Source organism: Lonchura striata, chromosome 1 (genome assembly GCF_046129695.1).
Source record: "Lonchura striata isolate bLonStr1 chromosome 1, bLonStr1.mat, whole genome shotgun sequence".
In the NCBI taxonomy this organism is placed as follows: domain Eukaryota; kingdom Metazoa; phylum Chordata; class Aves; order Passeriformes; family Estrildidae; genus Lonchura; species Lonchura striata.
The window spans coordinates 140,245,802-140,271,883 of NC_134603.1; the positions used below are offsets into that span (position 1 = coordinate 140,245,802).

General features: G+C 38.2%; 1 protein-coding gene across 1 annotated transcript in view; it reads left to right on the forward strand.

The window, feature by feature from the left end:
• Positions 1-26,082, forward strand: part of MYO3A (myosin IIIA) — a 137,408-nt gene that overhangs the window by 64,309 nt on the left and 47,017 nt on the right. The window contains exons 6-16 of the mRNA XM_031504179.2: positions 4,198-4,274; positions 5,525-5,670; positions 7,363-7,428; positions 7,820-7,975; positions 17,049-17,148; positions 20,102-20,218; positions 20,992-21,096; positions 21,176-21,259; positions 22,049-22,251; positions 24,098-24,196; positions 24,297-24,411. Coding sequence (XP_031360039.2) covers positions 4,198-4,274; positions 5,525-5,670; positions 7,363-7,428; positions 7,820-7,975; positions 17,049-17,148; positions 20,102-20,218; positions 20,992-21,096; positions 21,176-21,259; positions 22,049-22,251; positions 24,098-24,196; positions 24,297-24,411 — 1,268 coding nt within the window. The remainder of the gene's footprint in view (positions 1-4,197; positions 4,275-5,524; positions 5,671-7,362; positions 7,429-7,819; positions 7,976-17,048; positions 17,149-20,101; positions 20,219-20,991; positions 21,097-21,175; positions 21,260-22,048; positions 22,252-24,097; positions 24,197-24,296; positions 24,412-26,082) is intronic.

Sequence of the window (26,082 nt, forward strand, 5' to 3'; positions counted from 1 at the left end):
TTTCCATTTTATAGGTCACAACCTAATTTTTAGTTCTAGACTTAATTTGAGCCCTTATCACTGAGCAGAAGTTCTCAAGCATGCTTTTCTCACAACAGCTCACTGTTAAGCTGTATAGTCTCTGTGCTCTTTTAATTTAAAAGTTTATTTTGGAGTCGGTTTATAATCCATAACGAATTTTGAGTATTGACAGTGTTTCAAAAAGGTTCTGAAGCATCTCTTGTAAAGTCATCAAACCCATAATTTTGTCCTTATGATCTGTTAGTAACATTTTCAATTAAATGTCTCTATGCTTTCTATTTGTGATAAGTATTTTAACTTGGGAGAAGCTCTGTGATTTCCTTTTACAGTCTTAGTGGGGATTCCACTATATGTGGTTGTATGTAGTTACATACATGGTGCATTGTGATGTTTGTCATTTGGAGTACCAGAATTGCCTTGGTTTAATATTGGTCTTTCCCTGTTGTCTTTTGTCATTTTGTAGTACGAAGGAATTGCATGATTGAGATTTTTCTTAGCATTTTGTATGCGTATCAGCTGACCTGTCTGAAATATTCTGTCTGGATATATATCATTACACCAATACAACCTGAAATAAACAAAGTGGCAAGGGTATCAGCAATTGCAGAGGAATTGAGTTATAACTCCACCATGTTGAGAGGGAAATAGCTACTTCCCTGTCTGCATCCTGACAGGAATAGTGGCCTCTTCTTAAAGTGAAGCTTAAGGTGCTAAAGGAAAACCTGGGACCATTAGGATCTGCTGCCACCAAAACTACTAAAAAAGCTGTAATTGAGTGATTTATAAAAGACCTTTGAGCAAAGAGATGTGGAAGGAGGGGCCACTTTTTGCATCATACAACATGGAACAAGAATGGCAAAATATACCTGCCAGAGAGCTTAAGGGGAATGCAGTGTGAAACACTGCTGCTGTTTCATGTCTGTTTCCCTAGGAGATTAAAAAAAAATGGGGAATACTTCAAAGCATTTTGGCCTGTTTAGATCTGCAGAGTTAACAGTGTGAGCCGTTTTTGGTTCACTACCTTGAGGAATGGTGGAGTTACATGTTCTTAATCTACAGAAGATCACAATGAGGATGCTTTGGTAGTAAAGTGTACACTGAAGTCACAAATAAAGAAGGAAGAAATAGCTAAAGGAGCGAAAGCCTGTGGGGGTAAGGTCAAGGTCGTTATCTATGAATGCAGTCCCCCTGCTGTGTGTCAAATGGGAGATTAGTACAATTTACTAGGGCTTGGCATTCCCTCACTAGCATCAGGCACTAAAATGGGCATACTTCTGTCACAGGACATCATCGTAAAGGGATGTTGTACAGCCTCCCAGTTGAGATCATAATGTTGTCTGCTCAGATTGGGCACTGTGAGACAAGTCTTTCCTAACAATAGGGAACTATTTTCTGCCCTTTTTCTTTATTTTGAGTGCTAAGGTCAGAAGCAGATGGCTTTACTTGCAAGGTTATTTCAATATGCCTGTTTTCACAATTAAAACCTTGAAAAAGAGTCATAGTATAAGTGTCCTGCAGTTTTTATTAGTAAAATGGTGCCTGAAAAAAAAAAAAAAAAGAAGAAGAAATGCAGCTATACACACAGTATTTTCTTTTTGGTGTGCTTTGGTACTATTAATAAAGCTCTTAACTTTTATAAGATAAAATAATTCGTATGTAATAAAACATCCTTTTATGACATATTTTAGATTTTCTTAGGATAATATTTGGCTTATTTTGCAACAAAGCAGTAGCAAATGGGGAGAGGAGGAGCAAGATGGTTTTGTTTGAAAATATGTAGGTTAAAAGAAGTGGCCAGCTATATGCTTGACTTGTTACTGAAATGCTGGAAGAAATGTTACTAAGTGTGGATTTACATCATCTTTCCTCTATACACAGAAAAAGCCCAAGGAAATATCATTTGTCATAAGACCTACACTGCATAATCTAAAATGCCACTTTAATGCTGAGAGCAAAAGGATTTAAAAAACTCACCAAACAAAAAGCACACAAAACCCCCGAGAGCCTAAAGAAAGTGGTGAACAATTCAAATTAAATCAGTTTTTTACTGAAATGAAAGAAGGCTGAGGAGGAAAAAAATCTTCATTTAATAATTATAGTTTGAAGAAGGAAAAACCTAACAGTGTATAGACAGAGAAGACTGAACACATTAATGTGCCTTTTATATTTTGTTCCTTATCTCTACAGAAAGTTATGACTATTTATAAAATCTGTCACTGGAATCATAAAAATATAGTCAGTGTCCTTCTTTGCCTTCAGATCAGGATCTCATCTCTTTGTCCAAGACGGCAAAAACAGAGCTTTGCACTGGCAACTCCCACGACATGGAGGAAGGGAGAGTAGCCTCAGCTCTCTCTGAAATCAAGGATCTCACATAATAATGTCTGTTGGCATCCCTGCAGTGGTTTCAGAGCTGAGGTGATGAGTGACATGTTTTTCTGGGAGCCCAGAACAGCCACAGACTCCGTGAGCCGGAAGCTGGATCTCAGACAACTCCTTGAGATGGCAAAAATAAAGCCCCTGCTTAGTAGGATTGATGGACTTTGTGCTAAGACTCACATTGTCCTGCTTCCTATGATGCAGAACACTGTGTATTGGACTTCTGCAGACATAAAGAGAGAAAAAGATCAAACTTTCTCAAGGCTGGTTTATACTAGAGGGAGGCAGCCACAGTGGTTGCATTTATCTCAAAGGAACAGGTGGGGTATTCCTTGAAGTCTTTATTTTCAGATGTTGCATACTTTTCTGTGAGAGCCAAATACAAATATTTAGTGAATCAAAGCTGAACATGTAGCTTTAGAGTGAAAAAACAGATCAAGCTCTCTATGGTTTCTTACCTGTACTGAAAAAAAACCCAAAATAATCAAACCCTGCCCAGAGGTTTAGTTAATATTCCCATTGGATAGATAATGTGGACTGCTCTTATTATGAACTATCTGCAGGCTTTTCAGCAAGCATTTTCAAACCAGACAACACAGAGTTGAAACTGGACAGTGGTGCTCACTGAAATTTCATCTGTTTCAGAACAATGAAATAGAGCTCACAGAGTGAAACCAAGTTGTTTTACATTTTAAAGAAAAAGCAGATGTATGTATGGAGGCAAAATAAGTGAACTCCAGTGCCAGACTGAGGCTGGAGCATGTGTTTGTAGAGTACAGGGCTTTTCTGGCCATCCATGGCATCAGCTCTTCAGAATATGCCTCTGGTGGACCTCACTTTAGCTATTACTCAAATCCATAAAAGTTTAGGACTTGCTAGCTGAAGGGCTGTTTTTCTCCATGTGTGGACTTCACTATTATTTGTGACTCATAAATCCATAATTGTATAGGGCATGCTGGCTGAGGGGCTGGTTTTGTCCATGTTGTATTTTCCCTTTGCAGGCACTAGAGCTATTTCCGACCAATACACCCTTGTTTTTTAAGGAAGGAAATTGGTGGCAGACTGCTCAGAATTGTGCTGTAGCCCACTTGAATTTTAATATTTCAGTGTCTTCTAACTCAAAACTGCAAGGAATCATTGAAATTCAGAATTCACTTTCCAATCCTTGGCCTGAAATAGTTAATTCCCTAAACTACAGCTCATACTGCAAAGCTGATTTACAGGATTGTTGCTTTGAGAATGTGCTTTGAGCATGGAGGGACTTCTGCTTTTGTAAGAAATTTTGAGGTTTCACTGTTTCGTTGCTTCTTTTTATGGCAGAGCTGTTAAGAGACTAGAATAGTTATCTTTTTTAGTATTAACATGATATATATATATGTGCATATATATATATATATATATATATATGTATAAAACTAAACAGAGGGTTAGTGTCAGTACTGAGCATTAGAAGCTGTAGAAGGTACAGCACTTTTCCACTCTCCCTAAGGTGTTTTATTGCTGTCTTAAAACAGGATATAGAAAACCTTTAATTAACCAGTCAAAATATAAGGAGTCAGATTACTAATCAAATGCTCATTTGGGACTAAGTCCCAGTCCTACTGAAGCCACTGGAAAAAAGGATGCGGAGAACCTTTCAGGACTGGGCCTCTTTTTCCAGAGAACTGGAAAGATGTATCTGAGATTCACCTGTGCAGGAAGTTGTAGCATGACAAGACGAGGATGTCACCCTTCAGAAGGGCTGTCTTGGATGGAAACAGCCACTGCCCTGATGATAGCTTCCCCTCATTCTTCCAGGTGTGTCTGCTCAGCTGACCAGCACTCGTCTCCGCCGGAACACCTCCGTGGGCACCCCGTTCTGGATGGCTCCAGAGGTCAGGTTTCAAAGCATTTTGTTACTGGTACTCAAGCTGCTGTATTCTGCATTTCTGCTCTTTGTCTTTCTTCCTTCCTTTCACCAAGTGAAATAGCAATGCCCTTTTAAAAAAGTGTTTTAAACCTTTCTGTCTTACATGTTTGGAAGAATTAGGTTAAAATGAGGTTTGTTTTTGAAATTCCAAGATTAGAGACAGGGATCAAGAGTCTGAAATGCATACTAAAATGTTGAAGAACAGAGTACTACTATTGATACTTTCCAGCCTTTCAAGCTCTGAAACTATAGATATCTCCCCATGGATGGAAAGAGCCCAGAATGGTACTGTGACACATTATAGCCTCTATTTTTTGACTTCTGCACCTGGAATGCTTTTAATACTATATATCCATACTTGCTTCAGCACAAAATGGAAAAGGTTATTATGAATGAAGAAGATGCATTATGATTCTGTGGAGGTTTTTTCTAACTGAATTTGAAGCATATAAAGATACATTTTAAGCTGAGACAGGAGAAATATTTCCTTATAAATAAGCTTATCTACTTAGAGTATTTGTGTGCACACACATGCAAGTACATCTGTTTATAGCACATGAAACTACTCTGTTTATATATATTTACTTTTATCAGCACACTCTGTTCATACACATAGGTCTAGCTATATAACTAGTGGCATACATGTTGTTTTAGATCAGCAGCTAATGGGATGAAAACTTCTAGATTTATCCAGCATTATGGATGAGCTGAAATGTATTTGAAGGTAAATACTTTGCTGTGATCTAATGAACTTTGTCCAGATCCACTTGATCTGGAAATTGGCTGATTTGTTTGAATAAGGACCCAATAAGAGATAGTAAATCCAGCTTCTGCTTTCCTGATTGTTTCACTTCATAGAGAGAGAAGTATACTTACAATAATTACTTAGCAAGACTAAGCCACTTAGAGTTGTAGAGTTCCTGAGTTTCCTTCTACTCCCTCTGTTGTGGGATGCAATTTATTCAACTGAAAAAGCCATGGATTTGTACCCTTTCTTCAAATCAGAGAACATCTGCCCAGAGAATGTGGTGTTCATGGACACCTGCTTTCTCTAGTTTAAATACTGCGGGGGTTTTGGCAATGGGATGGATGCTTTAGCTTTCTAAATGTGTGCATATCTGTTTATACCACTTAGTATTCTGTAAACGATTCCTCCAACTGTGGGTGTGCTCTTAAATGTGGGCATTTAACCACCCCTGTCTTTTACTCCAACAGGTGATTGCCTGTGAGCAGCAGCTAGATAGCTCCTATGATGCTAGATGTGATGCATGGTCACTGGGTATTACTGCAATAGAGCTGGGAGATGGAGATCCACCCCTTGCTGATTTGCACCCCATGAGGGCACTCTTCAAAATACCAAGGTAGTAGCTTTATGTCTTTGTTTGTTGACAGGTTAAAGACTGAACTTTTTCCTTAAAGTTTGCTTCCCAAAAGTTTGCTTTCTTCAAACTTAGACTTTTCTTTATATTATTTATACTAGGAGGTAGGTTTAAAATACTTTGCCCAGTTATATCTTCTGCAGGCTCTGCTTTAACCATGTGTGCACATTGAAAAGTTCAGAACTGACTGTAGCTACACTTGAGAAGAAGTCAAAGGGCCTTCTCCTGAGTGAGCTGCTGCCACATGAACACAGAACTTACTTGAGTCTTGTACAATCTGTTACAAAGAATGACGTATACTAGAAATACAGAGTCATATTCATGCCACTGTGGTGACCAGGTACCATATTTGTCTACAGGAGCTATCTTCTATCCTTTGAAGCAAAGGTTGTTCCCCCACTCACATACATTTAGGCTTCAGCTTTTCATTATCTTGTGCTGCTTCTGGCAGTTCCGGTGTTGCTGTCCTTGGTCAGTGCAAATAGCAACTTATTTTGTGTTTTTTGCTTTGAAGTTGAAAATATAAGTACCCAAAGTGCCACTTGCAGCATTTCAAAGAACATCAATCTCCTAGTCTGTAGTAGTACAACATCAATCTCCAAGTCTGATCATACAGTTGTAGTTGTGGATTTCATCCTAAGAACTGGAGCAGTACCACAATAGCTGAGCCCCACATAGCATGTATAAGTGCTTAGAGTCCTTTTCAGCCAAGACACCCAAATTAATTTAAATTACCTTTAGATTTAAGAAATCTTGGCTGACTTGGCACTGAATCAGAGTATGAATGGTCTTCCTACCTTTGCTTGCTATGGAAAAAGCAGTTGCAAACTATTTTGGTCAGTCACTGCAGCTAGGACTTCAAAAAACCTTTTGCTTATACTCTTACAAGTACTGGGCACCTTTCTGCTCTGGAGCAAATATACAAGCAATACCCTTTCATTCCATTAAGTAAAACCTGAGAATAATAAACATTAAGCAGCACTTGAAGAAAAAGAGTTATGGTTGATTGAAAAGAGACAGTAAGCCACCTTGTCTCTTGACTGGTCATTCCCTTTGTCTTCATGAACATAGTGAAAATTATGTCTCTGAATAGAAGAAGTCTGTCAAGACTGTTTCAACTAAATTAGCACCTAGAGTAAACAACTCTACAATAGACAAGAAAGCAGTATATCCGTTTACAATAGATTTATATTTAAACCTTCAATTCTGCTTGTCTTCTGAGGAATGAGGAATAATTAATAAAGAACCAATTCTTTTGGACACCTTGTTCAGCAAGTTGATTAATTCAGTCCTTCTGAGAAAACTTAAAATATAATTGCCTTTTTAAATTTCTTCTAAGTATATTGTTTCAGACTTGAAAAAAGGAACTTGCCATTACAACTGAATAGTGATTAATGGGTTGTTAGTTTAGTTTCTTTTTATTGATTTGATTGAAAAAAATCACAGTGATTCTTAGCTATACTTGGTAGATCATCTTAATGCTATTTCTCCTTATTAGTTATGTAAAGGAGGAGAACCAATCATGCATTGCATCATCTACCCATGCTCCTTTTACCAGCAGAAATCAATATCTTTTTTCGGTGGCATTCTAAAACTCATTACTCAGCCTGCCTTCACACATTGTTTTTGTCAAGTGAGTAGCTTATTAACTTATCACTACACTGACCTTTGCAGGAATCCTCCTCCAACGCTACAGCAGCCTGAACTGTGGTCACCTGAATTCAATGACTTCATTAACAAGTGAGTAACAACTGAGACCACTCCAGTTGAATACGGAATGTGTGTAAATGTCGTGTAAAATATGTTTTGTAGAAATCTGTTGCAACTAATACTCTCCCCTAAAAGGCTAGTTAGTAAATCCAGTTTGACTTCCAAGTGAGGCTCTGTATTTAAACATGAAATAGCATTTCAACATCCTTGAGATTTTTTAAGTTAAAGAACATTTAGTTTTAAAATGCAATAATTTGACTTTTTGGACTCATCAGTTCTGTGAAGTCATATCAGTTTTCAGTGCAAAGCTGTTTTGATTAAGACAGATACATTTATTATGGAGGTATGAATGAGCTCCAGACAAGCATTTCAAAACTTAACTGTGAACCCTCAATGATCATGTTTTTTTCTGCCAGCACAGGTGCTTGACTAAAGATTATGAGAAGCGTCCAACAGTATCTACTCTTTTGCAGCATGATTTTATTAAGCAAATTGAAGGAAAAGAAAACGTGCTACAAAGGCAACTCATGGAATTTATTGATGTTCACCAACAAATGGGAGTCACTGAAAAGGCAAGGTAAAAGTAGCTAAAGAGTGGACCAGTTGGGTCAATTTTGATACTTCTCCTGTTTCAGAATGGCTAGAACTCATAAAAAGATTCAACCTTACAACTTTAGATGGCAAAAAACCAGAAAACTTAATATTTGTACTGTATTGCCAGTTGAAAGAGAGAGGCATCTTGATTCACACACGGGATGAAACAATCTTTAGGAGTGCCTCCCATTTCATCCATGTCTCAGGATATAGTCTTAGACCCCAGCTTGTAGGATGCTAATATTAGATTAAATTAATATTTGGCATTTTCATATATTTGCATGGTCAGCTAATGTTTAGTTTGAGCCAGTATGCTAAAATCAGCTAGTCAGGTTCCTGCAGGAAACAGATGTTTCTGACTGAGAATACTGATAATCCTAGCAGACTGTGTTTTGCAAACATCAAATCTTTTGTCTTCTTGGATGGAAACTTTCTTTCTTCCACTAGCATCTAAGTGATATCAATTCTGAATAAATCCCTTGACACCTGATGGCTTTTATTTAAAATACTTTAAAATGTCTTGACTCACTTTTACGATTGAAAAAACTCAATATAGTACACTCATGTATCAGATGTAAATGTTGTAGAGTAGTATTGAGGTACTACTGGTATGACTGCTCCTGCTTCAAGGAAAGGCACAGTGCTTTTACTTTTTTTTTATAGAACATGACAATTAAAAGACATTTGAGCATTATCATCTATGTGGAAAAAGCTTTTTAAAATCTGCCACATTTCCTTTCACACATTTAGAGTAACAATTTATACAGCAGTCTTCAGTTCTAGTTATGGAGAATTTTCTGTTTACTCTATGCTTTGAAGATAATAATAAAAATATATTTCTAAATAATTATGATATTGAAATTTTTTCAACTTTAATTGGATATGGGAGGAATAATGCTTTCTCTTTTCTGACATTGAAGTATAAAACTATGCATTTGGCTTACATTTAAGCTTCAAACTGGATTTATATGCTCTATATATTGCAGACTTGACATTTGCTTAATCCAGAAATATTCTTGAATTCAAATAATCTTATTGGATGTCTGTGCTGAGCACTAAACCAGCAACATAATTCAGATGTTAAATAGCATTTATTTATAAAACACAGGGAAATGATATGTGGTAAACTAAGTCCAAAGCACGAGGTTATATGAATTGAAATATTGTTAACACTTGTGATATTAGTCCTTTTAAAGCCTAAACAATTTTGAAAAAAAATCAAGCTTTCACTCAATCAGATATTGTGATTTTTTTAACCAATTTTAGAGAACTCACATTTGTTTTCATATTCTTTTTTTCCAATTCCTCTATTTTTTTAATGTAAATGCTTCATAAAGGAAACTACATGAACTTTCTTATTTTCTGTACAATAGAAACATAAAGAAGGTGGCCCAATTTACATGTGTACAGAGCAGTCAAGTGGCACAAGAACAGGATGATCTACTGGTATTTTCTCTGTCCTGTTTAAACTGTGTTTTATAAGCTGATGGGTCTTCATAAAAATTTAATGGAATATATCTTAATCTAATTAGATTAAGAGTTATATGATGAGGTTTCTTATGCTTTTGTAGTTGATCAAGTGTAACCTTTATATCAAATTTTCCAAAGGAAAACAGAATTTTCTCTTTCAAAATAATAATAAAAAACCCATAGTTTCTTATTTGAATCTGTGCAAAAAATTTAGTTATTTAATTCAGAGTATAATTGAAATGGTAGTGTTAAACTGAGCAAAGCCCATATTTCAGTTTAGCAATTTAAAATACTAGGAAGTAGTATTTCTAACCCAAATGATTTTGTGATTGTGTAGTTTTGTGAAATACGCTGTAAGACTGACTACAGAACAGCATTTGTAGGTTTTTTTCTGCTGTCAATGATAAGAGATTATGCAAATATCTTTAAATTCAGTAGTCATGCTTTTTTAAAAGTCTTTTATTACTAATCATATGTATCTTCTGACCTTTAATCTGCACAAAGCAAAAGGTGTTAAAAGCAATGTCTGTACAGAAGTACCGTGTAAATCTGATTTAGAATCAAGACATAAGTGTTATAGTGACAAGTCCCCTGGAAGAGCTGCTCTGTTCTTGTTTATGCTATTCTAGCACTGTCTCACACTGATGTGTTAGGGTCCTATTGTGAAATTTCTGAACTTTCAGTGGTTGCTGGCAACTTTTCTTGTAAAACTTCTTTCTGATCTAGAGCTCACACTCTCTCAGTCCTTAATTTGAAGGCGTAACTCTCCTTCTTGACAATGGGAGTGACAGTGGGAGGCAAGTAGTTTAAGGGATTAAAGATCTTTTCCTTCTACTGAGGGAAGAAATCCTGCTACCTGTATTGTGTTGTATAAATGGGCATTGGAATATAAAGTTAATAAACTTGGTAATTGAGTTAAAGCTGAAAATTAGGAATCCAGTTATTTTCTTTGTATGCATTTACTCTCCTCATCGAATTTTACTTCATTAATTGCAGTTTTGTATTTCAAAAAAAAAAATAGTTGAGCTCCAGCCACTGGGTTTTGTTGGTTGCACTATTTCTGTTTTCACTCAAAATCAAGTCAACTTCTTAGCCCATTGGGCTGAGGTGCCATTTGGTTCTGACTGCTTTCTGCAGCAGCAGTCTTTTGATGTGCTTGTGATCTTACCTTGCTGTTTGCTGAATGTGCCATTGGTACAGTTCAAAAAGAAAAGCTCACAACTTTATGTCACATTCTTATGGGATTTTTGCAGAGGGCCTTACCCTCAGATCTGATCCTTGTGCACTGTGTGTGCTCAGGAAGGATGTGTAATCTAGGCATGGAGTGGAGCCACCCTGAAGTCTCTCCCATCAGCACCATTGCTCCTGAGGTATTTTCCAACACCGAGGAGTCACCGAGTCACGAGGGCCCTCAGAATCTTCCCAGTGTTGTTATTCTAGTGAAGAGAAACCGAGGTTTAGTTCCTGCATTTTACTGCATCCTCTCAAGAGGTGGAAAAATAGAAACAAGAGGAAGGGAGCCTGACTAACCAGAGAAATCTCAACTAACACTGATAAAACTTTAGATGGCAATGTGCCACAGCCTGTTTCCAGGTTTAATCAAAGTGATAGAAGGTAATAGTAGTTTTTCAGTAGCCTTTGAGCAGTGTTCTAGCACTTGTGCTAGAATCTTGTGCTACTCAAGACTCAAAAAAGCATGAATATTAGCAATGATCTTCATTCAAAATTCCACTTTTTTACTTTGAGCAAATGCAGTACATTTTTTGCTAAAATCATAATTTTTTATGCTAAAAATATCTATTTGCAACTTAACCTTTCCTAGCTCAGAACTCAGGCTGAAACAAGAATGGGAATAGCAGGAGAAAATATCCCTTAATATATTAGCATTTTCCCATAGCATCCTGACTGTAACATCTTTAAAATATGCTGCTGGGAATATTATATATGCTATATTATCAAATATGCTGTATGAGATATACTATATGGGTTAAGTTCACATTAGAGAAGATGTGAAGCAGGCAAAGTTGCATACTAAGCACAATTAATTTTGGTGGGTTTTTTGTGAGGAAAGTCACTTTCAGGACAGGGGCCCTGAGGTTGACAATGGCTTTCAGTATAGCAGTATAGCTGTTAAAATACACAATTAGTGATGAAAATAGTTATTAAAAATGAGTACTGCAGCATATACTCCAAAACAGTTCTAAAAATACACTTCTTGCTAGGTCAAAAGAGGGGAAAAATCCCTGCATTGTAAAGAATTTTACTCTGCAACAGAAATAGCTGTCTTTGAAACAACCTTCAGAACTGTCGCATCTACACCTGACAGTCAAGCTTGTAAGACTTTTATCTTGAATTGTTCGGCTGTCTTCTTCTTGACTGCTTTTACAATAATCTCTGTGGAAATATGCAATGATTAGTACATTGTGTATTTTCTGGGACTTGTGAGTCATTCCAGAAACGAGCTGTACATACGAGGGGTATTCAATGTACCTAGATTTCAGCAAATGACTCTGGTCCCCAGATTAAGAGTTATCTTTATATACTCTGAGTAATTATGGGAAGGAGACCTATTCTACTGCAAAATGATGCAAAATTTTAGGTGAGCTGAATTATTTTCTTAGGCGTTTGTCCTCCTGTATTGGCCATATGGGGTTGGCACTGAAATCAGTAACAGAATACTAAACAGTTGCTCTATGTAACTGTTTGGAAAGGCCAGGGAGATAATTTCATAGAAGTTCATGTACAACATGCACAAAGGTGGTTGTCAATTTATTGACTCCTATTAAAAGCAGGGAGTACCATAAAGTTTCCTTTTGTGACTTTTCCTGATTACACAAACTTGTGTCACCCATTTGCTGAGTGTTCACTCTGTCCCAATCTCTCTGACTCATGCTGCCAGTGGAAAGCAGCTGACAGCAATCCTTCAAGCTCAGCTCTGCAGGGCAGGCTGTAAGGAGAGGATGGGAGATCACCATGCTGGCGTGACAAAGACAATATAAGAAGCGGTACAAGATAGTACACACAGAGTCCAGTGCTGTCTTGGCCAAGGTCTCTAGAAGATATCTGAATGGGAGTAGTGGCTGAAATGGGGTTTTTGGAATTCCAGTTCAATCTTTGATCCCTTGAGGCCAGTTCTTCCTTTCCTGGAACTCAGTGTGACCTTTGTTATACCAAGAAGTGTGTGCTTCTGCATTGAGGACTCTCCTATGTAGGAGGGCTGGCTGTGCTGCAAACTTCTCTCAGGCTGTAGAGGCAGTAGGGAGTTCTGGGAACAAAGGCCTTAGAATAAACAGATCTCCAGTCCCATAGCTGAAACACATCTCTATATCTGAATAATGTTCTTCTATATAACACAATGGACAACAGCACTGCCCGAATGAAGAAAACAGGAGGAAGATGTTCCTCCTGCATTCAGAACTCCTCAGGAGAAATGCACTGCAAGTGGTACTGTACTGTTGTGTCAGTCCACTTGCTCAGCAGCTTATTTCTCCTGAAGGTGGGACACTTCAGCAGGCACTTCATACCCATGGAGCTTCCCCTTTATCGTCTCAGTATGGCTCTGAGCACAGTGTGTGGGAGTGACTCATGAGGAGCCAGTCCCAGAGTCCTTTTAGAGATCCCCTATTTGCTCAGTTAAGAATACATACGTCTGCCTGAAATTAGTCAGGGATACAGCGATTTCTTGAGGCTGTTGTGAAGGAATAATAATCTGCTTTATTTACAGGTCATGGAAAAGCATCACGAACTTTGTTAAACAGATTGTGCAGAGCTGGGCACAGGCCACCTTTGAATCAAAAGCCCCATAGCTCTGCAGGGCAACAGTGTGCTCTCAGAAGCATTGCATGAGCTGCAACACAGCTCCCTGAGACTGCAGCCTGTAGTCTCAGTGCTGTCAATCATTTAAATACAGAGGGGAGCACAGGTTTGTCTGCAAAGCATTGTGCAGATGCAGCTGGAGGCTTATCACTGAAGTGTTACACTTTGTAAGTCAGGTACAAATTTTTCATAATAGCAGACTGTAGTTTTATTTAAACAGATTTCACAAGCTATATCTGTGAAGAAAAAAAAAATTATTTTAAGTGTGAATTAATACTGCTGTGTTCAGCCTCCAGACAATTAGAATCACCAGCAATGACAGATCCTGTAGAGGTTTCTCTATGTTGCCTCTTTGTCATTTTACTGCTCTTTGTAACTTCTGGGAGGTGTACAGCTGTTTCCACCTTCACCTTACAAAAACTTCATTATTTTTAGTTTCTTCTTTACACTCAGACTAATGCCAACCCTTTTCCTGTCACTTCTTAGTCTGTAGATGATTCTTTAACCAGTTTAGGCAGAGAGTTCAGCAGGGCATCATGAGTCACACTTTCCTTTTCATGGTATTTTTGGAACTATCAGAAATCTTTTAAATACATTCTGACAATTTGAAAAAGAAAAGCTGTGGTTGCTTCATTTTGATTTAACTGACTCTTGAAAGATAAGTAGGGGGAGGGGAGCATTAAGAATGCACAGAAACAATGCTGCCTTGACTCATTTTCTTGTCCTTACTGCACTGAAGTTTCTCGCCTTTAGCTGCCTGAATTGCTTGTCGGGCATGCTTGTAAAATCCAATGCCTCCAATATATTTTTGAGCAGAGCAGAGATACATGGTTATTTCAGTTCACAATGTCTATGTGCATGATCTTAATGAAACTTCAGCACTGATGTCAACAGCACTGACGTGGGATTTTTTTAAGTGGTTGGAGTGAAGCAGTATAACTGCCCTTGAGGGGTCTGTGCCCTTTGACAGCAAAGTGGAAAAATATAGTGTTCTGCAAATCTGCCACTCTTATGTACTCTGGAGAATGGAGAATATAATCTAGTCCAACAGACGCTAGTGTTCTCATAATGTCAGCTGAAGAGGATTACAGAAGGATCGATTTTATGTAATTAAACTTCCCTGGCATACACAGAGATCTGTTTCCTTCAAAGAAAAAAAATAGAAAAAAGAAAAGTGTCCATGACTGGAGCATTCTCCTGCCTTCCTGCACAGCAATTGTGTTAGTTTCTTACATTAAATGAAAAATGGTAATTGAAACTAATCCTGGGAAATACCACTCTCTCACTGATATGTAGTAACATTTAAGATCTAACATATTAAAAAAAAATGTGTTCAATGTGTAACAGTTCCACCAGAAATGGAAAGCAAAGCTTGACAGATGTTTTCCTTAGGGTCTTTCTTCAGCAACAGAAAAAACAGAACAGTAGAGCTTGACATAGTCCTGCAATTGCCACATCTTTCCCTTGTGTGCATATTGATAGCTCTCTCTCAAAGTCACGCTGATATTAGATGCATCTTCTGGACACAAAACAACCTTCATACAGGTACAAAGGAGAAAACGTTTCAGCTGTCCAAATTTAACTTTTTTCAAATGAACCTTTTAAAAGGAGGCATAAATAGGAGTGTGAATTATAGAGGGGATGGATTTCTATTGAGAGGGTAGGATATTGTCTGCACCTCTGACTTTGGATTCAGTAACGTCCTTTAGCTGCCAAATGCAAATCAAACAGCAGCAGATTATGTAAGGCTGAGGAGTTAAATTAAATCTTTATATTACCACCTCTTCTTTAATACAACCTGGAGGTACATGCTACCAAAAGTGGTCTCATATTGTTGTTGCAAGGACAGGACAGGTCTCTTGGTAAAACTGGATTCCAAAGGAAAGGGAAGAATAGGTCAAACCTAGGATAATGTAGATCCTGTCAGTCCTCTGGTTCATTTTGCTTCCTGGTGACTTAGCTGTCTCACTGTGGATACTGTGCTGTGATTTTTGGCACAGAAACTGTGAAACTATGGTAGCTCTTGCAAGGAAGTCTTATATATGTATCTAGATATTAAAGTTGCAGAATTAGTTAGCCATGGGTGTGAAGCTCCTGCCTTTACATTGTGGACAATTAAAAAACTCTAGTGGTACCTGGCACCTGTATAAAAAGGAAGAAACTGGCACCAGGATGAGGACCGGCCATTCTGTCATCCTCAAGGAATGATAGAGACAAGAGAAATTGAAAGAAGTGATAGATGAAGTGCACTCCTGTCTGGATTTCCATCATCCAGATTGTGAGTGCACTTACAGTTTGGGAGGGCATAATTTCCTGTTTCTTCCACTCCCTTTTCAGTCCTGGCAGTTAGTTATTGCACCAAGTTGGTGCCTGCTTGAGTTTCTGCACCAACATCCCTCTTCAGTGTACAGCCAGCATGATCTGAAGCAGCACTCATGAGCTAGGTGATGTTCATGGAACAGGTACAGCCCATTAAATATGCAGTAAATCTGTGGGTGTTCAGCTTTCCACATCTGTGTGATGCTCACTCACTCTAACTTTCCATCTTGGTGAGACTACACTCTCTCTTCCGTCATCTGTTCACTGTATTCTTACCTGTGTAAAAAACTACTTTTACCTATGCCATATATCCAAATATCAAAATTAATTAAAGAATTTCCCTGGTCTTGTCTGGGATTAAGATAAAGAGTGAGTGTTGTGCTTCACACAACAGTTTGGCTGTGCTTCACACAACTGGCTGTCTCAGTTTACCAGGGTTCCTTGTGTTTGAGAGGTGCCTTCCCACCAGTTGCATCAAAGGGAGCGAGGTCATATCAGGAGATCAGAATTACTTAATAGTATTTCTGTGCTTGTGCCTTACTACATATCTGAGCTTGATTTAGTTTGTGAACTCTGCTGTTACTTATGCAGTTTCTCTTTCCCTTATTTTCCCTCATCTCACAAAACAAGTATAACTAATTGTAAACCTGGCATTCTCTGCTATATTTGCTCTATTTAGCAATGCCTTTACTCTTGGATAAAGAATGATCCAAGACTCTGGGATTTTTCTTGCTAATTAAAATAAGGCTGCATAAAGTTGAGTTTATGGTTTGATTGAAGGAGAAATCTAAGACAAATTTAAAGTTAAACTTGAAGTTTAACTGATAAGAAAGATATTTGAAAATTTTTTTCCTTCTCATGTATGACTTTTTCTCCTAGGGAGTCCAAGAAAATTTGGTCAAGATGTATTTCACTTACCCCAGTGGTTCTGTAGCACTTTGCTCTATAGTGTGGTCATCTCAGCCAGACTTTAGAGCACTGTTATTGCTAAGCTAGAAATGTTTCCATCCTGAGTGCTTTGTTTGCATCATCTTTGCTGTACTATTTCATCATACACCTCTGGTTTTGTCCTATACATAACTGTTTGCAGGATCTTTTTGCATGTTGGTGCCAGAGTTTCTCTCTTACATGCTTTATAAATGCGTTCTTTTTTTTTAACTTGTATTGCCAAGCTCCTGTCTTGCAGCTGATGTAGGAGTGTGATCTAAGCAGGGATCTATAAAGTGACAAAGTTCTTCATGGTAGCAGTTCTGGGATCAAATCATAGATTTGAACTGTCAGGTACAGGTGTGCTGTACCAAGGAGTTGACTCCTGTCCTGCTTTTCAAACCTTTTTGTGTGTTTAAATTTAGAACAATGGAGAGCTAGAATGTTTTGGCTTCCGAGATGGTTGCATATGCAAGATTTGCTCTGTTTCCTTACGTCAGGAGATTGTATCTCTTCTTTTCTAGATTTGAACGTATTCACACAAAGAAAGGGAACTACAGTAAGTCACTAGTTTCAAACCAAGAAGAGGTAGATGATTTAGCAACCTTGGAGGTACTGGATGAGGTAAGAACCTCTTTTTTCCTGTTTTTCTGAAGAGGAGTAATCACATATTAAATCACAAATCAATACTAAATGGTGTGCTGTTGATCTTCAAAATCAACTGTATTCTCACACTTCAGTTGTGTAAGTGTACAGTGACATTTCACCACTTTATGCCAAATATTTTAGACAAGATTTACTGTGTAAGAAATGTTCCAACTCAAAGCTAACGCCATTGCCTAAACAGGATTTATGTCACTGGATTTTATTACAGCTAAGTATCCAGTTTGCAGTGGTGTGTTAACCTGAAATTGGTCTAGGTCCAAGACCTTCCAGCCCTGTTGCTTGAACACCAAGAGTTGTCTTAAACTAGCTCACCATACTCTCCCAGACTGGGTTCTAATTAACTTATTTTGGTGTAGAAATGCATGAGGTTTCATTTATGTCAGCTGAGCCTCTTATGTGTCAATGCCTGCTGGTAAGCCTTTGACCAAATTACTGATACAAATACCACTGGTTTGTCAAAGTTCAAAAATTAGTCCACTGGGTGCAGGGAAACATGACATAAGGGAGGGAGGAAATCTGCTGTGTTTATGCTTTAAGCTTGAAAACCAGAAAGAAGAATCAGGCTGTAGCACATTATCTGCAGGTCTTGGAGGCCATCACTGGTTGTAAACAAACTGTCATTCTTCATCTACTGGGCTGTGCATTGACTATAATTCACATTCACAAATCTTCTCTGGTATATTGTACTTTTGGCAGTCCAGAATATTCATTGTGGCACTTGAGCTGATAAATTGTATCATGCTGAAAGCTCACAGAACATCCTCCATCTTCCTAAGAGCTTTGTTATAGTAGCTTGATGTTTAGTTAATTGTAATTGAACTAACACAAAATTCATCTACTGGACAAAGTTCATGTTTAAGCATTTTTAGTATTGGGAAGAGTAAGACTGTTGTGGGCTTTTTGGGTTTTTTTCCTTTTACCATGATACATACAAACAATAGAAGATAAAGAGATTTTATTACATAAAAAAAGCAGACAAACTGGTACATATCCCATCTCCTCAGAGGTGAAGCATTCATGGAAATCCTCAGGAAGCCTCTGTCTAAATGCATTGTTTGACTATGTGCTTTTACTAAATCAAATCCAATTTAAAACCACTTTCATGTGTGAATGGTAGCTTCTCAAAATTGTATTCTTTCTTCCACTCAAATTTTTCTTACAGTTTAGATAGCCCCATCATATGAGAAAGACAAGAGACCTTCTATTGGTGCAAGAAGTAATTTCAGAAAGGGCAGAAGTTCCCCTGAAATAATTCTGTAACATGAATCTTGTTCTGGCCAAAAGAAAAGAAAGCATTCTAAACCAGAAAGTTTATCAAAATTTTATCCTTATGTTTTCTCATGAAGGAAATACAGCCTCTGCAGCTGGTGAGAATTCGGCTAGTATGTGTATTAAACAGGACACAATGTACAACACTGTGAATAGATAGATGAGGAAGGAAAGAAATTCCTTCTGTAGTCCTCTGCTGCCAGTTGGTCTGTTCCAGTGGGTATGGAGCCTAAATATTTTCACATGTACCCCCAGGTTAGTCTCAAGGCTGGTTTGAATTTCTTCATTCAGCTCTGTGGCCTGTTTTGATTGGAAACCTAACCAGGCACTTTATATACCCAGCTGTGTATGCAGAAGAAGCTGAGGGAAATTACATCAAGAAATTTGAATGCCACTAATGGGCCCTTCTTTCTTTTGGTTCAGGGGGAACTGGCTCTACACGAGCAAAGAACAATCACAGCAGAGGCTGCTTGTTATTAGGGAAAGATGCCTCATTGTTTACATTACTGGGGATGAAACAGTTGAACATCTGTGTTGTATTGTGGGAACTCAAAATGTCTCTCAGACATTTTTAGAGGTTCCAGGCCTTGGTCAGAAGCATTCTAGACCCTGGCAGACAGCTGAAAAACAACTGTGATTTTGAGTTTGAGCCATGGAATGAATTACCAACTTTGGAGGTGGAACAAGCAATCACAAAAGGTTAGATAGTATAGTATAAGTAGTTACGAAGTAGAGGGGAAATTTTTTTAGTATTGTACAGGGGGGTTTTAGTGCATGTACAGGGGGGTTTTTACTTTTTACATGGGGGTCAGAAGTTCTAAGATGGAGGAAAGTGGGCTGAACCCATCCTTCTTCCTTCTTCTTCCTTGCCTCCATGTTCTTGGTGATGTTGGCACTCACAGATTGGTTTAGAGTAGAAAAACACTTGGCAACGTAGGTAGTAGGTATTGGGGAATAATTGTAAACATGTTATACGTAATATATCTTATAAAAGATAGCAGCAACCCTGGGCGGGGAGAGAGACGAAGAAGACAGCAGATAGAGAGGATGTCAGGGTGTGTGTGTGTGCCTCTACCCAGGCCACTGATCAAATAGCTGCAGTCCAAGAACATAATCTGTTAGATAACTAGCAATAAACTGCCTTGAGACCGAACAGCTAAGCCTGCGGAGTTTTTCTTTGGAAGCACGGGTTGGAGGAGGAATTTCACCACCACATGTGGCCCCAAAACAAGGCTGGGGTTCCCACATTGTATCATAACTGAGAGTAATGTTAGAGCTGCTGTAATGGCAGTTATGGACTCAATCTCTTGCGTGATGAGTTACATGAAATTTTAGTAGTAGAAATGTAGACAAGACTGTCTCATGGAAACCTCTGATGAACTGAATGGAAGCAGTACTTATTAACTCCTTTTTCTACAGCCATTTGAGGATCTGTAAGTATGTATTATTCAAAGACAAAAAATTAGAAATGCCAGTGTGTTTGAAGATATTACTTACTTTTGATCATGATCCATTGTACTCCAGACTATAACTACCTTCCTTCCCCATCCTCTCTCATTGAAATTATATAAATATTTAATACATTTTCTTAATATTCTTTTCCCCGCCATGTGATTCACGGATCCTATTCCCTCTCCATCAGAATACAGTAACGGAACAGTTGCAGAAGGGTTATGCCAAGGACCAGATCTACACATACGTTGGGGACATACTCATCGCTGTCAATCCATTTCGGAACATAGATATTTATTCTTCACAGGTGTGAAAATTTAGGTTTTGTTATTTTCAACTAGCATCAAATTCCACTAAAATATAAATATTTGTGTTAAGAATAAAGTAAGACCATTCTTGAGATTTATTTTAGCTTACTCTGAAAAACAGAATTACCAGTAGAGATGTTCTTTCTAGTGCACATTGACAAAAATTCTTAATTAATGCTTGCTGAATTTCAGCACAGAAATGAGAAACTCCAAAATAATTAATTTCTAGTGTCTTTATGTCTACAGTGTAGGTCATGCAGAAAGCAATCCTGTAAAATATTAACTTCTGTGAAATCTGTCTCCTTATTATTCAAAAAGGAATTTGTCTCCCTATTATACAAAAGGGGAAAGACATTAAAGTCAGATCATACAATAATTTGGGGTTATTAATTATCAGATACTACAGGTACAGAAAAGATCTCAAGTTTTAAGATCAACACCATGTAGAGATACTAATAGGAAGGGAAGCACAAATAAATTTAAATAAGTTGGAACTATGATGTCTGACAACAGTAAATTTTCTTCTAATAAATTGAATTTCATAGTGTAATCAGGGCTAAAATTATAGAAAATTGCACTTCTTGTTTTAGCAGTTCTTATATTCCTAAGTACATACAGATTCATGGTATAGTGAGTGCAGTAACAGCTCCCTCAGAAAACAACACTGCTGGAAACCTCAGCATGCTGTACACTAATCTAAAAATAAAACCAAACTTTAAAAAACCCAAGTTTTTAAAGGACAGTGATAATAATTTTATTTTCTTACGCTTAGCATTCCAAACTGTATATTGGAGCCAAACGGACTGCCAACCCTCCTCACATTTTTGCTGTTGCTGACATAGGCTATCAGTCCATGGTGACATACAACTCTGATCAGGTATGGATGAGGTGTCTAAATACATCCTCTGCCAGCTGAGAGATATGTGATGAGCTCAGTCTTGCTCTGTTCTCTGCAGTGTATTGTTATTTCTGGAGAAAGTGGAGCTGGCAAGACACAGAGTGCCCATCTGCTGGTTCAGCAGCTCACTGTCCTCGGCAAGGTAAGTGGCAGAGGGGATATCCCTGTAAGGCTTTAGGGCTTTGCTATCCTGGGTCTAAAGGGCTGAACCTATGGACAGGGCATTGCTTGTGGGGTGAGACTGTTACACATTTTCCTGAGAACATTAGAACATGATGCTGATCTATCTACTCCTTCCTCCTTCCCAGGGTCACTTGGAAATACACTGCGGTTTCCACAAAAAAAAGTACCACTGCAATGAGGGTTGTGACTTAGTCAGATCCCTGTTTAATTGAGTGCCTTCAAGTTACACAAGCAGTACTAAGCTTCTCATCCTTCCACAACCAGATTGCTGTCAGTGGGACATAGTCATTCTGGGAAGTGGTGGCCATAACTGTCTAAATAAAATGCCATTTTTCGCATGCCAAGATGAGATAAAAGCAAGTTACTTGATTGGTATGGTGCAGTGGAGCAGTAACCAGATGCTAACAAAGATCCTAAAAGCAGATTGGCCATCTCAGAGCCACAAAAACACAGAAACCATAGAAATTAGTTTATAGTGTTGTTATCATTATGTGTGTAATTTCTTCCAGAACAGCCTTAGTTCTGTGGATTGCTATATTTTCACAGATTTAATTATATATATATATATATATATATATATATGCGCCTTTCTTTTTCTCCATATAATTTCCATGGGAATAGGTGCCCTGATTATGTCACACTTCACAATGCACTTCACAATACCAATGAGAAGATTAAAGGAACACCTAAAAATGCATGAATTTGAATAATAACTGATAATTTGAAGCAATATCTTTTTCATATCCAGGCTAATAACAAGACTCTGCAGGAGAAGATTCTCCAGGTGAACAACCTTGTAGAAGCATTTGGGAATGCAGGCACTATCATCAATGATAATTCAAGCAGATTTGGAAAATATTTGGAAATGAAATTCACTTGTGGTGGCACTGTAGTAGGAGCTCAGATTTCAGAGTACCTCCTTGAAAAATCCAGAGTTGTCCACCAGGCAGTGTAAGTATGAAAATTGTATTTGACCTAATTGGGAGTTACATAGTAGGCCTATGATGCAGTAAATCACCATGGTTCAAAACACAAAGATGAATGAGGTACCTAGATTTTTTTCCTTAAAAGTTGTATATGGATAGCTTATGAATCTGGAAGCTAGCTGAAAACTACTCCAGATTTTTTTCATTGCTTCCTGGGTTATTTAAACAAATCTTATAAAAATGCCCATGTGATATATAAAATAAGAATGTGCAAAGAATTAGAAACTAATTAATAGTTCATGTGTACATTTCATTGTGGGATTTTGGGTTATTGTGTTAAGTATATCACTTGGATTTAATTCCTCTAAATTTCCTGTAGTATTGTAGCCTATTTCTTTATTTGTTTGGTCGTTTTCCATTTTGGAACATCTAGTAGGATTTGTTTATAGAGGATTATGGGTCAAAGATCCCTGCCAAGAAGGACTTGGGAGTGCTGGTGGATGAGAGGCTGCACATGACCCGGCAATGTGCTCTCCCAGCCCAGAGAGCCAAATGTGCACTGGGCTGCACCAAAAGCAGTGTGGGCAGCTGGTCAGGGGGAGAAATCTGTCCCTCTACCCTGCTCTGGTGAGACCCCACCTGCAGTGCTGCATCCAGCTCTGGGGTCCCCACTACAGGAAATGTAGACCTGTTGGAGAAATTCCATAGAAGGCCACCAAGATTATTGGAGGGATGGAGCACTTAAGCTTTGACATTCATCCCAGTGCAAAGAGGAATTTCTATATAAGCATGTTCAGTGTTTTGTTTATTATTATTATTCCTTTGCAACAAGGAATGGCTGAGAAAATTGGGATTGTTCAGCTTGGACAAGATAAGGCTTTGGGGTGACCAAATTGCCACCTTCCACCTGAAGGGAGCCTGCGAGAAAGATGGAGAGAGATTTTTTGCAAGAACATATAGTGACAGGATAAGGGGCTGATTTACACTGAGAGAAAGTAGGTTTAGATTAGATTTTAGAAAGAAATTCTTTAATGTGAGGGTAGTGAGGCACTGAAACAAGCTGCCCAGAGAAGCTGAGATACCTCATCCCTGAAAGTGTTCAAAGCTAGGCTGGATGGGTCTCTGAGCAACCTGGTCTAGTGAAAGGTGTCCCTGCCCATGACAGGGGAGTTGAAACTAGATGACCCTTAAAGTCCCTCCCAGCCCAAGCCATTCTATGGTTCTATGATTTAATGGTGCCCCTGAGACATAAATCTAAGCCTATGCACAAAGCAGGGGTTTGAACACAACTCCTTTTTGCCATTCAGTAGTGACTGACTTGGGCAACTCAGGGCTCAGTCATGGTTGCAAATATTCACCTAGTTCTTCTCATAAGGAGCACACTTGAATATGTAATAAACCTCTGTCCTAGGTTTGGGCATGTATCATCTAGGCAAAGCATGCCAAGTCATAAGTCCTTGTTGCTGAATGTCTACTTCTTGGTTCAGGGCCAAAAGAATACAACAGACCTACTGCACTCAGTGAACCAAGAGCATATACCTCTCCCACAGTCAGAAGGTTTTTTAAAATAGTTGGAGTTAAGCAGCCCTTTCAGTGTGGGTGGGTGAGGAATGTGCAAGATCTCACGCAGGATCTACCAACTGCATCAAGGGCAGAGCAGCACTCCTTTAGCACTGAGCAGCCACCCTGGCAGTGTCAGGACAAACACACAATGGCATGAAAAGGGTGTAATAATGCATCTTTCAGAGTCCTCTGTCACTTTGTGTGAGTCTTGCCTGTTATTAAAATAGCGTTTAGTGATAGTATGTGTGTCATCAATATATGTAGCATGCTTGTATTACTAAATCAGTTTGTTGTTTCTGTTGTTTCAGAGGAGAGAAAAATTTCCATATTTTTTATTATATTTATGCTGGTCTCGCAGAAAAGAAAAAACTGGCACATTATAAACTGCCAGAATGTAGACCTCCCAGGTAATGCAGTTTATTTTTGCATAAATTGATTACTAAGAAAGGTGGTGTTGAATTCTCAGCCTCATTTACATTCTAACTCTGTATCCATCAACTCTTTCAGATATCTGCAAAATGATCATTTCAGAATAGTGCAAGATTTCATGAACAATAGCTTTTATAAGTCTCAGTTTGAATTAATAGAACAGTGCTTCAAAGTCATAGGTTTTACACTGGAGGTGAGTGCTGATAACCCTTTTCATTTGTGAACTTCACCAGCTACCTTAATCAGGAAAAACTTATATAAAGCATTAAAATCTCCCTTGTTCCTTTAGCATATTGTGTTTATGTTTTAGGATCTTGCATGGTCAACTTACTGTTATATAGCAACATTTCATTTTTAAGATTTCAAGGCATTGGTAAACCAATAAAATTATATTAGCCATCAAGGCTTTGAAATCAGTGAACATAGCACAGCTGAGTAATTTGGGGGGGAAGACTTTAACAAATTTAATGCATAGAAAATTATGCTGTAACAGTTTATTAGCCAATAATTTTAGGCCTGTGAATATGAGCCTCATCTCAGTTTTAAGAGGAAGTCCATGGTGAGAGTTCTAAAAATGCATTGAGCTGATCTGAGTATTGATGAACTCAATACATTTTCACAGCTCCGGGGACAAAGTTGAATGAAGTTCTTAAATCCCTTTGGAGATGAATCTCATCACTAAACAGTAACTGAACCCATTTTTTCTTTTTGATCTCATATCATTGTTCAGCTAGCTGTTAAACCCCTCTCCTCAGTTAGTCTTTGGTAGAATTAAAATTTAAAAATTATTGAATTTGTAAAGGAAAGAAATCTTATCCTGTGACCTAGTTTTGCCTTACAAGAACTGGTGCATCACAGGTGTCATTTGTCTCTGACTTTATTTATAAACAATATAAATAGTAGAGGTATGATCCATACAGTATCCATGAAATTCAGCACTAGTGCTGCAGAATGGATGTATGTTTTCATTTCTCTGACAAAACTGTATGTGGTAAGAAGCATTTCACAGAAAATTGCTCACTTCAGTTGACTGTTTCTGGCTTACCTCAATGTAAATATTTGAAATAGCTAGCAGAACAGATGTATTCACTTATTTTGTTCCTCCAGAGTCACTTTGCATTAGGTTGTAGTAGCAGTGGCATTCACAGTCTCTTTCTCCTCTATGTGTTATTCACAACTGCATTTAGTAATATCACACCTGTACTATCACTTCCTTTCACTTGTGCTTTCACCTTTCAGAAGCAGCATGAAAGGACATTCATGGTTCAGCATTGATAGCAGTTTTGTCACAGCACCAGAGACCTTGATAAGTCCTAATTTAAAGCATGAAAAGCAGCAAGGCTGTTTTTGTTTCCAGTTCTTTTGTTCACTTGTATGTGTAGAAACAATTATCTTGATCATCCAAAAGAGGCCTTCCATGTACATTGAAGATGCATTTATAACCAGGTCACTGGCTGCATTGTGTAGTTCTAGCGTGGATCTTCACTTGATTAACTCAGCAAGCCACTGGGAGCTGATTCTGTGGAGAATTATCTACCTGTAGAACCCTGCAGTTTCAGAAGCAGGCCGAGTGCCACAGGCAATCTGCTTGTGGCTACTTGTGAGCCCCAGCCATGTCAGCCTGCCTTACATCTCTCTCAGGGTGAATTAACCTGTCTGAGGCTGTGCTTGCTGGAGTGAAGGAAGAGTCTTCTTCCCTGACTGACGTTCTGATATTGGATACATGTGCAAAGACAATTTTTTTTCAGTGAAAAAAATACCCCATAGGACATTGAATCTCTTTCCTAAGTTCACTTTTTAGTAGTTCAGCCTTAAGCTTTGACATTCATCCCAGTGCAAAGAGGAATTTCTATATAAGCATGTT